This window comes from Excalfactoria chinensis, chromosome 1, assembly GCF_039878825.1.
Source record: "Excalfactoria chinensis isolate bCotChi1 chromosome 1, bCotChi1.hap2, whole genome shotgun sequence".
Taxonomy (NCBI): Eukaryota; Metazoa; Chordata; class Aves; order Galliformes; family Phasianidae; genus Excalfactoria; species Excalfactoria chinensis.
In genome coordinates this window covers 71,596,193-71,613,389 of record NC_092825.1, presented here as the reverse complement: position 1 = coordinate 71,613,389, position 17,197 = coordinate 71,596,193, and the positions used below count along the sequence as shown (strand labels likewise).

The 17,197-nt window shown below is 41.3% G+C and overlaps 1 protein-coding gene across 3 annotated transcripts in view; it reads left to right on the top strand.

The window, feature by feature from the left end:
• The window catches only part of LOC140251965 (alpha-2-macroglobulin-like protein 1), a 67,357-nt gene that overhangs the window by 24,827 nt on the left and 25,333 nt on the right, over positions 1-17,197 (top strand). Inside the window, exons 4-10 of one of the 3 annotated variants that reach the window (XM_072336194.1) lie at positions 4,260-4,589; positions 12,951-13,273; positions 13,537-13,720; positions 14,921-15,083; positions 15,432-15,484; positions 16,354-16,371; positions 16,879-17,038. In XM_072336194.1, coding sequence (XP_072192295.1) covers positions 13,215-13,273; positions 13,537-13,720; positions 14,921-15,083; positions 15,432-15,484; positions 16,354-16,371; positions 16,879-17,038 — 637 coding nt within the window. In that variant the 5' untranslated portion in view covers positions 4,260-4,589; positions 12,951-13,214. Of the gene's footprint in view, positions 1-4,259; positions 4,590-7,665; positions 13,274-13,536; positions 13,721-14,920; positions 15,084-15,431; positions 15,485-16,353; positions 16,372-16,878; positions 17,039-17,197 lie in introns of those variants that run through there. The other 2 variants (XM_072336209.1, XM_072336201.1) reach the window with 2 other exon arrangements.

The following is a 17,197-nucleotide window of genomic DNA, read 5'->3' as shown; positions in this document are numbered from 1 at the left end:
TACATACAGTGCCATGCACCACTTCTCCTGCTCTGCATGTCTCTTCTGAAAAGCCTGTAACCATCCATCACAGCAAGTATCTTAAACAAGTATTTTGAACAGTTTTCACTTTCAGTAACTCTGGAGTGTTTGCCATTGTCAGAACAGCTGAATGTATTTTAAAATATAATGGAGGTGCATTTGAGAACAGTATCTCCTTGTCACGTACTAGTACCATATTATTCCAGTTTCTCTGACCAAGCCTTTGTTGCCTATGTTCCATATCTAAGTCTTCAGGTCTTTCTACAATTGACAGAGTCGTTGTTTAAACCTTTATTTTCTTCTTCAGTCTGATATTTAACCATGAGGGATACTTTTTACTGGCTGTATTTCAACTTACAAACCATATGTCAGTTTTTCCAGTCAAAGTGTTTTCTTCAAATCAATGAAATATTGTCTGATATTTATTTAAAAAAAAAAAAAAAAAAAAAAAGTAAAAAATTAAAATAGGTGCCAGATTTTCATGATTAAGAAGACTTATAGAAACCTTTGATTTTTAGTGATATTTTTTTCCTTGTGTGCTTGGTCATGCAAAACTGGAGCAAAACTGTTCTATCACTGTAAAGTGATATTCTAAGCCCACATAACTCACCCGAATAAGTTCCCTAAGCAGACTTCTTTATATACCTTCTTTTAACTAAATCAGAATCACAGAATCACAGAATTATCAAGGTTGGAAAAGACCTAGAAGATCATCTAGTCCAACCATTACCAATACTTCCCAGCTAAATCATATCCCTCAACACAACATCCAAATGTTTCTTGAATACTCCCATGGTTGGTGATTCCACCACCTCCCTGGGCAGTGCATGCCAATGCCTGACTACCCTTTCCGAGAAGAAATACTTCCTAATGTCCAGCCTGAACCTCCCCTGGTGCAGCTTGAAACCATTACCTCTAGTTCTTTCACTGATTACAACCTTCAGGAAGTTATAGAGAGCTATAAGGTCTCCCCTGAGCCTCCTCCAGGCTGAACAATCCCAGCTCCCTCAGCCATTCCTCATATGGCCTGTGCTCCAGACCCCTCACCAGCTTCGTAGCCCCCCTCTGAATGCATTCCGGGGCCTCAATGTCTTTCTTGCAGTGATGGACTCAAAACTGAACACAGTACTCGAGGTGCAGCCGCACCAACGCTGAGTACAGGGGGACAATTACCTCCCTGTTCCTGCTAGTAACACTGTTTTTGATGCAAGTCAGGATGCTGTTCACCTTCTTGGCCACCCGGGCACACTGTCGACTCATGTTCAGCCGAGCATCAACCAGTACCCCCAGGTCCTTTTCCTCAACACAGTCCTCCAGCCACTCTGTCCCAAGCCTATAGCGCTGCCTGGGGTTGTTGTGGCCAAAGTGCAGGACCGGGCATTTGGTCTTGTTGAACCTCATCCCGTTGGTTTCGGCCCAGCTCTCCAGTCTATCCAGATCCCTCTGCAGGGTCTCACTACCCTCAGGCAGATCGACACTCCCTGCCAATTTGGTGTCATCTGCGAACTTACTGAGGGCGCACTCAATGCCCTCGTCTGAGTCATCAATAAAGATGTTGAAGAAGACAGACCCCAGCACCGACCCCTGAGGAACACCACTCGTTACCGGTCTCCAACTGGATTTGACTCCATTTACCACCACTAGCATAGAAAATGTGGATCAAAGACTAACAAAATGGACTGCACATCCAATTGAAATGACTTGTGCTGTAAGTAAGCAGGACCTTCCACAATATGGCCCCCAAAGCAGTATAAAGAGATGCTGCAAACCCTTACCAAATGGCTGATGGGAGGGTAGACTGGGATGTTAGCTCATTACTGTATATTGGATCAACACTTACAGACACTTTAGAAAAAGGAGCTACCTGTTGATCTTTTAGCATTTTTCAACACAAGGTCCCTCTTTTCCAAGCTGAAGAAGCCCAAGTCCCTTAACCTTTTTTTCATAGGAGAGGTGCCACAGACCTTTGATCATGTTCACTGCCCTCTGTTGAACCTGCTTCAACATGTCCATATCTTTCTTGTGCTGGGAGCCCCAGGCATGAGTGCAGAACTTCAGGTAGGGCTTTACAAGAGCCAAGTAGAAGGAGACAGTCACCTTCCTCTCCCAGCTGACCATCTTTTGATGCAGCCCAAGATGTCATTGGCCTTCTAGCCTGCAAGCACACACTGCTGGCTCATGTCTAGATTTAGACTCACCAGGGTCCCCAAGTCCTTCTCTGCTAGTCTGAATGAATTCTTCTCCTAGTATGTACTCTTATTTAGGATTGCTGTGATCTAGGTGCAACACCTTGCCCATCTTCTTGTTGAACCTCATTAGGTTTCCATTCAGTTTTGAATGGCTGCCAGAAATTTTAATGTGAGTGATTGCCAGGAATTAAAATTCAATGCACTGTTCCTTATCATCATTTTTGGGAATATTTCAGCAGAAACTTTCGATAAATTTGGTGTGAGGAAGACATATCCCCCTTAAAATAACACACAGGACTGTTGAAATCTGGTCAAAAGAAAAGAAAACAAACAGAAAACAGATTGCTATAATGGAGAGAACTGAATTTTACAAGAGGTGCTATAATTTTGCTTAAGGTTACCAGATACCCTATCTAAGAAACACATTTTACATGGTCTGAATATATGCAAACACACCGTATGGTTACTAAATGTGCAGACTAAACCTTAGGCTTTCTCAGAACACAAAATTCCAACCATGATTATTGGATCTCACTAGGTAATCCCTTCAGTAACAGTAACTGCTGGCCCCTCATTTGTAAATAGGGTATATTTGCCTGTAGGAACAACTTTATTAGTCACATTTCTCTAGTTCAAAAAGAGGAGCTTTCTTAAGGAATAAACTCTCCAGTGGTTCTTGAACCCTGACAGACATAGGGCATGAACCACTTCACTAGGAAGCCTGTTGGAGTGTTAGAACACCCTCATGGTAAACAAATGTTTCCATATGTCTAGTCTGACCCTCCCCATGTGCAGCTCTGTGCCATTCCTGGCTTGCTATCAGTCCCAGGAGCAGAGAGCCCAGCACCTCCCTCTGATTCCCCTCCTCCAGTAGTTGCTGAGAGCAAGGGTTTTGTTTCTCAGCCTCTTTCAGACTAGGCATCCTAAGTATCTGGCCACTCCTCCCAAGACATGCCTTCCAACCCTTCTATCAGCTTTGTTGCCCTTCTCTGAATGCTTTCAGGGACCTTAATGTCATTCTTGTGTAGTGGGGCCCAGAAGCGCACACAATACTATAAGACCACACTATTAGAAGTAGTTTTTGTTATCACAGAAGTGTGATGTGTTAAATCACACAATTGGACTGCTGCAGTCAATGACTAGTCAGAAAGAAAGATAAGGAAAGAAAAGTGTGGGTGTTGCAATCTATAAAAAATGAGAATGATTTATGACTCTCTTTGAGGAACAGCAATACACAGGTTGAGTTTTTGGGTACAAGTTACAGAACAAACAAACAAGGGAAACTTTGTGGTTGATGTCTACTATGAGCAACCCAATAAACGAGAGGCTGGAAGAGTTATTTCTTCTACTGCAGGAAATATCATGCCTGTATGCCTTGATCCTGCTAGGTGATTTCAGCCACCTGGACACATGTTGGAGAAGCAACACATCAAACTGCAAGCAATCCAGGAGACTACTGGAGTATGCTAATTTCCTAGTACAGGCGATAAAGGGCCCAACTATAGGAGATGCATTGTTGGACCTATTGCTCACTAATGCAGAAGAACTTAGGTCAAGATTAGAAGTAGCCTGGGATACTGCAATCATGTCCCAGTAGAATTGTCAATCTCAAAAGTGCTGGAAGGATAGAATTAAGAGTTGAGTCCCTAAACATCAGAAAGGTACATTGTTGATCATTTTGAGTACTAGTGCATGGGATCCCTTGGGAAACTGCCTCCAGAGACAAAGGAACACATGAGAGCAGAGAGATGTGAGAGCAGAGTGATGTTTAATGGTGTTTTTCTTAGGGTGCAGGCTCTCAATCCCAACATACAAACAGAAAATTACTGGTCCTTAGGAATATCCCTCACCAGAAGAGATACCAATTAGAAATATCATGACATTAATGATACTCTGTCATTTAGCTATAGCTGCTGACATATAAATGCTCTGTAAGAATGACCCATGTGTCCTTTTCCTCCCCTTTTTGTGTGTCTCAGTTGTGGAGACTAGGTACCAAACACAAGTAGCCACTTTTTAAGTGACAATGTTTTCCATTCCCTCTGATAGCAATTACAATGGCTATGAGCAGCGTTTCAGAGCAAAGACCACCTGGAGAACTTGGAACTGAACATGCAAGATGAGAGATCTGTCACTGGGTCACATATTCCTGCACAAACTGGGAACCCTCCCTTAATGCTTTACTTCAGTGGATGCAGAAATAAAGAGATGATATTTTGGACGAGACAAATATGAGAAAATGTAATCGGGGACAGTGAGATTGCCTCTCAAGGGTATGATGAAGATAACTGAGAAGATCTTTGTCTAGAACATTGTCAGTTTTCACAAGAATTCTGCTGTCAAGTCCATTTACATGCTAGGACAAGAAAGTAAGTCCAAGTAAGTAAGTAAGCTGTGGCATCATTTGTGAAGATGATGTTCCTTGCAGTGTGCAGACCACTGTATGTCTCCACTAAGATAATATAACCTTACTTTGGTCCAAGATTTTTATCAAAGAAGTCACACTTTATTTATAGTTCATATTTCTACCAATACTTCAGGCTTGTTCCTGAAAAAATAAAATTGTACCAACCAACTCTACATTTACCTTGATGCAGACTTGTCAGGTCTATAATCATTGGTTTTAAGTCACCTCCAGGAAACTACATCCTGGATTTCTCCTTATTAAGTTCAGCAAGGACTGGATAAGAGTATTTCTGATCTCGCCACCTTCATTGCTCTGGATTATAAATCTGTTTTAGAAATCATAGAAACTCATTTGGGAAATGTTTATCACCTATCAGATGACCATCATTTTAATCTTGCTAATTGTATCCAAGCTGCTCAAATCACCTTTACCTAGAGGACACTTTCAACTACACTGAAGACATGTAATCTCATTTTAGTTACTGGGAAACAACTCATATTCTTTCTACTGAAGGTAGAAAAATTCTATTATTGAAAACAAAAATTGTTTAGTGTCTTTCTGCAAGACCTTATGAGGTTTTTATTTGGTGCATTTTGTAAGACAAAACTATTATTAGTTATTAAATCAATGGCTTTGAAAGATGACCTGAATTGAAGGATAATTCAGATGCTTCCAGAAAACATCCATACTGTTGGCCCTTTCATGCCTTAGGAACAAAATGCACTTCAAACCCAGTTAAAATCTCAGACCCCTTCTGCATTTAGTCCTGGAGACAATTAAGCATAGACCCATTTCTAACCCAGAAATAACTGGCTTTGAAGAACTCCGTGTCTCTGGCCTTTTGTTACTTTAGTTCAACTCTTTCCTTTTTTTGACCCTCTGGATCACTTCAGAGAACCAAGTGAGTGCCTAGGAAATAATTAGAGACCTTGACAAAAACAAAACAAACAACAACAAAACAAAACAAAAAAACAAAAAACAAAACAACACCACTGCAACATGGAGTCCCTGCTGTCAACATGAAAGAGAGCAGTTTAAACTGACTTTCCAGATAGATCAGTCAAATCTGCATGCTGATGAAGTGTAAAGAATGATGGCAAGAAATTTTATGGAAGGAATGTTTTTAATCTTGAGGTTTCAAGGAGCAAATGAAAGTGAATTAATAACCTACTGGAGGGTCATACAGAGTTTTATTGTCTTCTTGCTGGACTCAAGGAAACAAACAGCAGCAGCAATGATCTAAGGAGGAAAACTTACTTTACTAACTGATATTGGAATGCAAGATAACACAACACAATCTAATTGAAAATTGAGGCTAATAAATCAAGTAAAATAAGAGAGAGAGTTTTCTGGAAACAGAGAAGCCTACTTTGAAATTGAAGGTGCACAGCTTGGAAGCACACCCACTGAATGATCCACCACATTCCACCTGAATCATGGGGGATTTATCTTTCTTCCCATACTAGACTTGCAGATCAGGGTGTACAGTACCTTGAGGTAACTGATCTGACTTTTAAGAAAGATTGTAAAGCAGGCATTGACAATCCCAGTCTTTTCTATATCCACAGTGATCTCATTCCTCACTGCATCTAGTAGAGGATGGAGTTTCTCCTTGGCCCTCCTCTTACTGTTAATATTTTTGTAAAAAGCTTTTTGTTCTCTTCTACTACAGTGACAAGGATGAAATATATTCAGCAGACTTGCATGGCTTTTGCCTTTCTAATTTTCTCCCTCCATATTCTAACAGCTTCTTTGTACTTTTCCTGAGTTGCCCATACCTTGTTCCACAGGAAGTGCTTCTTTTCCTGGATCTTCAGAAAAAGGTTGCTGTTTATCTACTCCAGCCTTCTTCCCTGCTGGTACAGAGGGACAGCCTGCTTCTGCACCTTCTTGAGGAGTGTCTAGCCTTCCTAGACCCCTTTACCCTTCAAGGCTGAATCCCAAGTGACCCTCCTTACCAGTGTCCAGAATAGTTCAAACTCAGCCCTCCAGAAGTCTAAGGCAGCAGTTTTACTGACACCTCTCTGGACTTCACCAAGGATAGAGAACTCAGCCATTAATCACTCTGCCAAAAACAAATTGCAGCCTCCATATCTCCCACCAGTTATTTTCTGTGAACAGCAGGTCTAGGCATTCCTACCAGCTATGTCAGGTAGTTACCTTCCACACAAGTTTCCTAGATTGCTTTTTCTGTACTGGAGAAGCTGAAGTCCCCCAAGGGCTGATGGTCATGCAACTTCTGCTGGCTGCTCATAGAATGCCACATCCATCCCTTCATCCTGGTTAGATTGTCTATAACAGGCCCACACCAGGATGTCAGCCCTATTGGCCCTTCCCCTGATACTTATCCATAGAGACTCAACCTTGTCATTCCCAGCCCCAAGCTCAACATCATCAAAATACTCTCTAACAGAGAGAGACATGCCACCACCTGTCCTTCCTCACACCTATCCCTTCTGAAGTGCTTATATCCATCTGCTGCAGCACTCCAGTCACAAGAGCAATCCTACCACGTTTAAGTAATGGCAAATAAGTCATAGTTTGCCTGATGCACAATGACTTCTAACTCCTATTTGTTGAGCATGCTGCGTGCATTGGTGTAGATGCACTTCATCTGAGCCACTTCCCTTACTCCAGATTCCAGGCTCATCCATTGTCCACCTGGTCATGCAAGCACTGTACAGGACAGATCAATGCTGACCTTAAACAGTATACTCCTCAGTGGAAGGTGTGAGATCTGGTCTCTCTGCTTAGTAAGTGTTAACTTCTTAAACAAAGTCAGAGATGTATCATTATCTTAGAGACTTAATGAGTCAATAGTTAAATAAGCAAACTTTGTCAGAGAAAAGACGTAATCAGTCTAACTTTTCACAGATTTTGAAAACTTTGTCAAGTCTGCTGAAATTATTAGATGACCTTATAATTTTACCTTTTAAAAACATATGGTCATAATTAAATGGCTCTTGGAGGATACACAACACAGTGGCTTGCTGGTATTTTATGCTTAAGAATGGAGAAGGAATTCTGTGAGGTAATGATCTATCATGTCTTGTCTGCAATGTGAGTCTTTTGTTCCTTTTTTCTTGGCTTTCCTGCATGATTTTGCAGAGGTATGTTAGTATGTTCTCCTTCAAAAGTGGTGGTTATCTCTCTGAAATTGATGAGTAAGTATATTGACTGCTTAGTACTGGGGTAAGGTCATTTTTCATACTTGTCATTGATTTTCTAACCCTAAAACACACCTTTTTGTGATTTAATCAACCAGCTTGATTTCCTCAGCTTTCTAAAGGTAGGTTCCTACAAACTCTTCCTAAGCTGAGAAGATTTGCAGTATCTTCAGTGAGAAGAAGAAATCCACAAGAGAGAGATAGGCTGTTAGTTCTTGCTGTGGTTTAATCCTGACATTCAGCTGGGATGTGAAGAAGATCTAAAAGGTCTACATACAAGAACTTATGGGCTGAGATAAAGACAGTCTGAAAGGTAATGCAAAACTAAGTACGTAAGCAAGCCAAAAGAAGGAATTCATTCTCAACAGCAGGTATCTGCTCAACAACTTCCAGGAAAGTGGGGTTCATCTTGTGTAATGGGAAGACGAACATCTTCATTCAAAACATAGCCCTTGTTCTCTACCCCACCTTTTATTGCTGAGCATGATGTTGGGGTGAAGAATCAGTGGTATGATCTCCATTAACATTGTTTCTGGTCATTTCATGCATACAGACAAATCAAAATGGAACCAGGTGTGGCCATGTTCAGGTACCAACAGTACAAGCTGTCATACACATTTTGCCCTAGATATCTGAAATTAACCTCCAAAATAAAGCCACTGAATATAGCAGGTCCTTAAATTTCAGCTTGAGCCTGTAAGCTTACAAGCTGAGTTTTGAATCCTGGAGTTGCAAAAGGATCTGGGAATTATAGAATGGCATAGGTTGGAAGGGACCTAAAAAATCTAACCAACTTCAGCCCCGCTGCTGCAGGCAGGGTTGCCAACCACTAGATCAGCTGCCCATCCAACCTGGCCTTGAACACTTCCAGGGATGGGGTACCCACAATTTATCTGGGCAACCTGTCATAGTACCAGACTCTGAGTAAATAATTCTTTTCCTAACATCTAATTTCCTATAATCCTTAGTTTAAAGTAATTCCCCCTTGTTTTTCTCATAATCAGGCCATGTAGAAGTCAGTCTCTCTCCTGTTTACAAGTTCCCCTCAAGTATTGGAAGGTCACAATGGCATCTCCCTGGAGTCCTCTCCAAGATAAATAAGCCCAGCTCCCTCAACCCTTCCTTATAAGAAAGGTGCTCCAATCCACAGTCATTTTGTGGCCCTCTTCTGGATGCACTCTTATAGCTCTGTCATTTTTGTGCTGGGAGCCCCAAACCTTGACACAGTAATCTAGCTGGGGCCTCATGTGGGTAAAGGGAAAAGGACAATCACCTCTCTTGCCCTGCTGGCTGCTGCTTTTGATGCATCTGGTCTTCTGAACTGCAAGTGTGCACTGCTGGCTTCTGTTGAGCATTTTAGCCATCAGGACCCTCAAGACTTTCTCCACATTGCTGCTTGGAATAAGTTCTTCTCACAGTCTATATGCATACTTGGGATTGCCCCAACCCAAGTTCAACACTTTGCACGTAGATCTGTTGAACCTCATTAGGTTCCACTTTTCAAGACTGCCCAGGTCTCTCTGAATTACATCCCTTCAACTGTACCAACTGCAGCATTCAGCTTATTGTCATCATCAAGCTTGTTGAGCGTGTACTCAATCCCACTGTGTATGTAATGGATAAAGAGCAGTCCATATATCTCCAATTTAGAGTTACGTGGGACCTTATCAAAGGCTGTTAAAAAGTGCATGTAGACAATATTGATTGCTCTTACTTTGGTGGTAACTAGTGAGTAATCTTCCTCGTCTTACCTCAACATATGACCTTTTTTCCATTGTATTTTTCCCCAGCTTTCTGAGGAGAGGGAGTGAGAATGAGAGTGAGAGTGTGCAGTGGTGGACTTTAGCTACCTATCCTTGTGAAACCACCACAATGCCTCTGTTTCTTCAAGGTCTATGTAGTCAATCTGTCTTCTCTTTCATATTGTAAACCTTGAAGGAACATAGAAGTTAAGTTCTACAGGTAATCTAAATATTAGTATTTGTCCTCGGGCATGTTTTTGTTTTGTTTTGTTTGTTTGTTTGTTTATTATTATTATTATTATTATTATTATTATTTTAATGGGCACCCTTCTTCCTCTATGCTAGGATCTGGTTTCTTTTCAGGGGCTCAAGAGAGAAGCAAGTTCAAGTCAGTGTCTTTGATACTGTTAGAGAATTAAAAGTCAACATCTTAAATTTCAGACAGTGATGATTTTTGGATATCTCCCACAGTAGGAGTGATTGCCCATGGAAAAGGTTGTTTTCCATTTTGTTATAAGTTCTCTTTAAGTAGTGAAAAAGGCTTCTGCATTTGTCTTCAAATTGCAGGTCTCAGTGTAGAAGCCAAGCACTGAGAGAAGCGTACAACAAATTATTGTATGTTACCTTCAGGCTTTCTGACCCTGCCAGTTTCTGCTTCTTTTGATGTATTTGTCCAGGTGTGTTCTCAGTTCCACGCCTGGCCTTAGTGTAGTGGACAAATTCTACTGCCAAAGCAGCAGAAAGTGGGTGTAGTGCTCCACCTTGGTTTTAGAGACAAATTCTGAGTACTCCCGAGTCAGGTTGCATAAACATAGCCTCTGGCCTCAGGTTTTACAAACCCTACAAGAATTGTGAAAAATTCTTAATGTAAAAGTATATTTCACTGTCAGAATACAATGCTGTCAGATTTCTTTGTCTTCAAAAAAGATGCTATGCTGTACATATAAATGGTGTGTGTGTGTAAGAAGTGAGTTTGGAATGTCAGTGATCTGGATCATCATGTTTGTGGTTGCAAATGAAAGGGTGCAACAATGGAATAGGCCCCAGGCCTGTTTGCAGATGGTGATTAGTACATAGAATAATAGAATCAATTACAAGGTTGGAACTGAGGAGTGATTCAGTTTATTTGATAGCTGATCCTGCAGGACTAGCCTTGTAACAGATGTTGCTCTTATTTAAAAAGAAAAAAAGAAAAATCAAACTCATAGCATGATTTGAGTTGGAAGGGACCTTAAAGGTTATCTAGTTCCAAATCCTCTTGGCATGGGCAGGAACATTTTTCATCGTTGTGCCAAGTCCCATACAACCTAGCCTTGAATCCTCCCAGGAATGGGTCAATAAGTCTCCTGTCAAAGTGATGTGCAGATATCAGTGCTTTCCCAGTACTCTTCTCATAGAGAGCATTAATACTATTGCCTCTATAATTTATTAAATTGATCATTAGTAGTAATCACTACTAATACTAAACTTATATTAAACTAGTTAGATTAAAACACTACAGTGATTTCCAATGTATCATCATGCTTAGTCCTTATTCTGAACCATGAGTTTTCTTCCTTGATGATATGTGTGGCCTTTGCTAACTTTTTGCTCTTCCTTTCCATTTTTTATTCTAGCAGTCTATGGAGGGCAGGTATCTGGTTTTGTGTTGCCACTATGTGTGTCCCTCTCTCCAGATGAATATAGTGTATTTTCATAGATAGATCCTTTCCAGAACTAGAAACTGTGCACAGTCTTGCTGTACTGTATGCATTTCAGAGACTTTGGTCAAGTCTGTGACACCTGTGCAGATGTCAGTCACTGCCTTCAATGCATGTCCTTCAAATGTATGTTGCTGTGACCAAGAGCCAGATTTGCCTAAGTCAAGAAAGGAACAGAGAACGCACCTGGGCAAACACTGTAGGAGGAACATGGTGGGACAGGGTCAGAAAGCTCTCCCCACTGCTGGCTTTTGGACAGCTCTCGCGAGAAGTCTGCCAACATTTGACCCCCTCTGGCTATGATTTATTGTTTTGGGGCAGACCTGACTGGTGTTTTCTCTATGAAAATGCCAGATTTTAGCTAAAGGGTGATTTAAAATTTTGTCTGCTGTTCTCAGTGGCATGACTTTCCTTCACAAAGATGGGGAGAATGAGTCCATTGAAACAGAAAAGATGAAAGTCTTTCTTGCCTAGGAGCCTAGCACTGATTTAGACTGACTGAAGGCTTATTTCTGAAATCTGCTGAGAGAATTGATTAAGCTAACTGGCAAGAGTCTAGATGAACCATGAAATATACCTGAGACTAAGATAGTACTAGCACCAACTGCTTCTGTGAATAACAGATAGCCCACATGATGCATGGTTGCTCTCAGCTGGAGACAGAATAAAATGGAGATCAGTCAAATGGAGATCAGTCTTTCTAACCTCAGCTGGAAAGAGAGTATCAAGAGGCTTGATAGCCAGTATCCCAGATAAGCTGGAAATCTGGAAAGCCTGATTTTGCCAGACTAAGATCCCAACTGCCTGCTTAAGTAACGTCATGTTAGAACCTTCCTAGTAAGGATTATGCTGCATCAGCATTACTTAACACTGCTGGGAAATATTTCCAGGCACAGAACTACAGCTATTTGTACTACAAGAACTGTTCCTGTTACATTTCAGCTCAACCTACTTAATGTTGTCTCAAACAACCAGAGATGTAGCTCATGGGTTAATGTAATCTGCGTACCACTCACAACAGACACTTTATGTTGTGATGGTACTCTTCTGGAAGCTGGGATGCAAAAGCAGTGCAATAATCTACTATTCCACAGAGGTTGTCATCAGTGCTAGATGATGATAACAGCCCCAGGGATTAAACAATCACTGAGTTCTAAGGTGATTCACATGTTCAAAAACAGAGCAAAACCAGATGACGTAGAGATACTTTAGCCTTTCAAAACTAGCTAAGAATACTGAAGAACTAGTTCCTGAGATACTCTCCTTGCTGTTGGTACTGCTGCGAATGGATGTTGCAGAAAAGCTAGTGAAGATCTCAGTTTCAGTGAGTGTTTTCATTTTACTTATGTGCAGAGAGAGAAAAGGCAAAGTTACTAAGCTAATTAGTGGTTGATGGCTGATGGTGGTCTTGATACAGTGCTTCTTCATGTACATGCAAGGAGTTTCTCCATGTTCTCAACCTAAACAGCCTGTGGAGATACACATGCCCATAAATTTATTCAGAGCTTCCCAGCCCCTATCCTGAATGACAACACTGCTTAGGGTGTGCAGGGGTGAGCTCTTGCTGTTGGCTGCACAGCAGCAATCCATCTCCAGCTTAAACAAAGGGACACAAGTCACGGGTGATCAGGACCTGTCCTGGGTCACTGATCAGTGAAGTTCTGTGGCTCATTTATTTATTTATTTATTTATATGAAATGCCCATTTGGTCTAATATCTCCAAGGTGGCCTTGCAGGGTTGAGGGGAATGTTCCAAACTGCTGAATGACAGCCAAAGCATCTGCTATTGGCTAAGGAACACTTGGCAGAGTACGCCCATTTCTACTGCTGAATGAATATAATCTCTGGAGAGAGAAAGAGATGGAAAGAAGCTAGCTCATCCCCAAATCCAAATCTCCATTCAGGATGTCCTAGAAAGAAGTTAGCCCCTGAAAAGAAATTGGTGATTTCAGAGAAAGATTGGAGACTGGACAGGCAGAGCCCTCAAGATGGTGACATCCATATTCCTGAGCCTTCTGTTCCACACTGCAACTTCTTTTCACCAACTGTGAGTAATGCTGAATTTTTGTTTCATTTTCCTTCTGTCTCCAGCACTCTAGGTAGGCTGGCTGAATTCCACATCATCAGCTATTCTTCTTCCTGCTCTGTCAAATCAATCCAAAAGGCAGCAGAGTCATTCATGTTGTTTCTCATGGCTATGAGTTAAAATATGAATCATCTTTTTTAGGGGTCTACCAGGAAGAGACCTTATGGCCAGGTATGCTTCCTCTCTGAGCCTTCAACTCTGATGTCTTCTTTCCTCTGTCCCAGATATTACCTGGTGGTGATCCCTGCAGAACTTCGTTACCCATCCGTTCAAGTTGCCTGCCTTCATATCACCTGTTATGAAGCTAAGATTCAAGTAAAGCTGGTCCTGGAGCGCTTTGCAGGACATGATCTCTTAGTACAAAAAGACATCCAAAAGGAGAAGACTTTCACGTGCACTAAGTTCTGGGTGAGCCACCCTAGGCAAATGTCATCTCTTCAGGAACTGTAAAACCAGAAACTGTAAAAGCCAGTGCTGACAAGGAGAGGTTCTACTTTGCTTTGGAGTGAGCCTGCTAGGAATAAGAGTAGATTGTTCCTGCAGATGTGAAGCCCAGGACAGCACAGAATTGCCCTTTCTTGAAGGCAGACCTGACTGGTGTTTTCTCTATGAAAATGACAGATTTTAGCCAAAGGGTGATTTAAAATTTTGACATTTGCCCCTCTTGAATTCAGAATCTAAGTTTTCATTTGAAGTCACATGTGTTAAAAACAACTATACTACTTGTTTCCTTCTCCTCTATTCCAGACTAGATGAAGCAGCTTTAGCCCTTCTTCCAGGCTTGATGGATCCCTAGGCAATCCGATCTAGTGGGTGGCAACTCTTCCCATGGTGGGGATTGGAACTAGATGATCATTAAGGTCTCTTCTAATCCAAGCCATTCTGATTGTCTGAAAGACTTATGCAGCTTGAGGAAATGGTGGTTTGCACAACATAATGTACAGTTTCTGTAGGACCTGCAGTCAGGAAGCAGCTCAGCTCTCAGGAGCTACTGATCAGCAGTTGGATGGAAGTGAATATGCTTGTTATTTCTAAACAGCATCTTACAGTTCATTCATTGCTGGTGAGAATTTGGCTAAGATCTATGATAAGACAGTCACACCTAAGTAATATCCCTTCTATTATATACTGTATTCTGTTCTCAGGCTGCTGTGGTCTTTTGTTGCATGAGCCTGGAAGACCCTGTGGTTAGCTCTGGCATTTTGATCTGGCTTTCTTACTTATACATGTTGCATAGTCTTGAAAGCCTAGCATTTGAAGCTATGTCAAATAGCTCAGTGTCTCTCCTTTGATTCCGTGCTGCCATCTCCCACATTTATGGTATTTTTTGTTTTAATTTTCCTGACACTCCCTTTCCTGTTTCCAGAGATGAAGTTACTTAGGCAGTGGGAAAAATGATGGAGTTCATGATATGCAAAGGCCTTCTGGTTGAGTGTAGGACTGATTGAGATCACAATAACATCTGAATCTAGGTATTGAAAGGGATGCCCTGGCACAGGTGGAGAGTAACTGGTTAGCTTTTTCATTTCTACTTTACTGTCAATTCCTGCTAAGGGCCTCCAGAAGTAATATTACTTGGTGGCTGCATTCTCTTCTTGCTTTGTCCAGGTTGCACCTCCAGCTGATGGCACAGAGGAGATTGCCACTGTCAGACTGATTATTACAGGCCAAGGGGTCAATATTGAGGAGAAGAAAAAGGTCCTGATCCACAAGGCGAGCAGTGGCACCTTCATTCAAATGGACAAGCCCATCTATGAACCAGGGGAAACAGGTGAGAGCTGTGTATGAGAGCAAGCATAGGTCCTAGGCTTTTTGCTGGTAAAATTATATGAAAAGACAGCAATTGGTTGAAAATCCTGGAAGCCCCTAGCAGAAGTTTTTGAGAAGACATCTCTTATTGAAATGATATTTTCATTGGCTGTGGTGTCCAGCCTGTGGTGATTGTGTAGCTGTAGGAGACAGTAGGTCATTACCCATGCTAGCTTACATGGGAGAATGTGCATGTAAGTGTTATCAGATGCCTACAGTGGAGACAGGACCTGAGTAGGTAGAAGGAGTGTGGGTCTGCAGGGAAGGATTGAGATATGACAAATATATTTCCTGATTTCCTTGTTTTCAGTGAAATTTCGTATTGTGACTCTGGATGAGGACTTCAATGCATTTAATGATTCGGTAAGTCAGCCCTGCAGTCTATGGAAGAGGCTTCCTGTTCTATGCATTAATCCTACTTCCTTTCTCCTCTGCTTATTTGCTAAAAGTTCTAACTGCTCCTTGTCCCCTGCATTCATTCTGATGAATGTCCATAGGAGAATAGTAACTCAGGTAGCTGGGCAGGTAACTCAGGAAGAAGGGAAAAGTGTTCTTTCTCCTCTTGGTAAAATTGTTCTTCAAGCACAAGCATGGCACATAGTGATTTACGTGATGATGTTGTCATATGAGGAGTGTGTAGTTTGGAAGTTGGAATGTCTGATGAGACATTAAGAAAAAACTTTCATTTTGAAGATTATCAGATATTGAAACAGGTACTCAGAGAAGGCTTTTTTTTTTTCTCTTTTTTTTTTTTTTTTTTTTTTTCCTTAGAGATGTTCAACACTTAACAAGAGAAGGCTGTGAGCAATCTGTTCTAATGAGATAAACTTTTGCCAGGGCATTGGACTAGATGACCTCCAGAGGTTCCTCCCCAGCTACAAGATCATGTACTTCTGTAACTCCTTTGAGATATTGCAGATGAGCCAAATCTGTATTGGTTTAAGCAGTGAGTTTTCCTGATAGAGAACTCTGTCAGGAAGTAATTAGCATGTGCTAGGTGACCTTCAGATTGATCTTTCTTTTCTCTCTTTCCAGACCTTACTGTAATGAATGACACCGTATTTCTCCTTTTTGGTGACATCTGCATTCTTTATATTGTTCATCAGTGCTCTGAATTTCCAAGTCACTATTTTCACATCCTTCACAAAAGGCTCTGCCTCTGAAGTACCTTGTATGTGTTGCTGGCACTTATTTCTCTCTTCTAATGTTTTTCATTTTTCTTTCCCTCCCAGATTTCCCTGTTTCTCCAGGTGAGTGATGCTGAAATCTGGTGTTACATTAATGTTGATGGCAGCCATTTCACTGGGCTATTCATTTACAGTTCATGGCAGATTTCATGTATCTGTAAGTAGAATGGTAGAACATCAAGATTACTTAATCTAATATGCTACATACAACCTCTGTGCCTGTTTTTGCACTTGATGTTATGCTCTCAGTTATTGGAATGGAAATCTGAGTTGCTCCTGAAGTACAAAACTATAGACAGATCATTTTAGACCTTTATGTTAACATGTTAGAACTGTAAAGAATATTTCCTTGAGATCAGCAGTTAGAGAAGTGTAGAAGGGGATTCGGATGCTGACAGCAGAATGTAGCACTATATTATCTTCAAATAACATGCACTATGACTGTACTCTGTCAAACCTTGTTTCCTAGCTATCTTTTTAACTAGCACTGAAATCCTGAAGATGATTTTCTAAGGACTGTGGATCACTGAGATGCTAGAACAATTGCTTCTTTCTCTCTTGTGGGTGTAGGACCCCAAGAACAATCGGATAGAGCAGTGGCTGGATGTGGTTCCCCAAGAAGGCATTGCAGATCTGTCTTTCCAGCTAAGTGATGAGCCTCTGCTGGGGACATATGTCATCAATGTAACCAACAGGAAGATATATGGCAGCTTCACTGTTGAGGAGCATGGTATGAGTACATGGGGGATGTGTATGAAGTGCAGAGATAACTTTACTCTCTATTCCAGGAATCTAAGTTTTTATTTCATGATAATCATCCTGTGAACAAATGAAGAAAGCAATAACATCATAGAAAAGAGTCTGAGCTGATGCTAAGGAGAGGATTGCT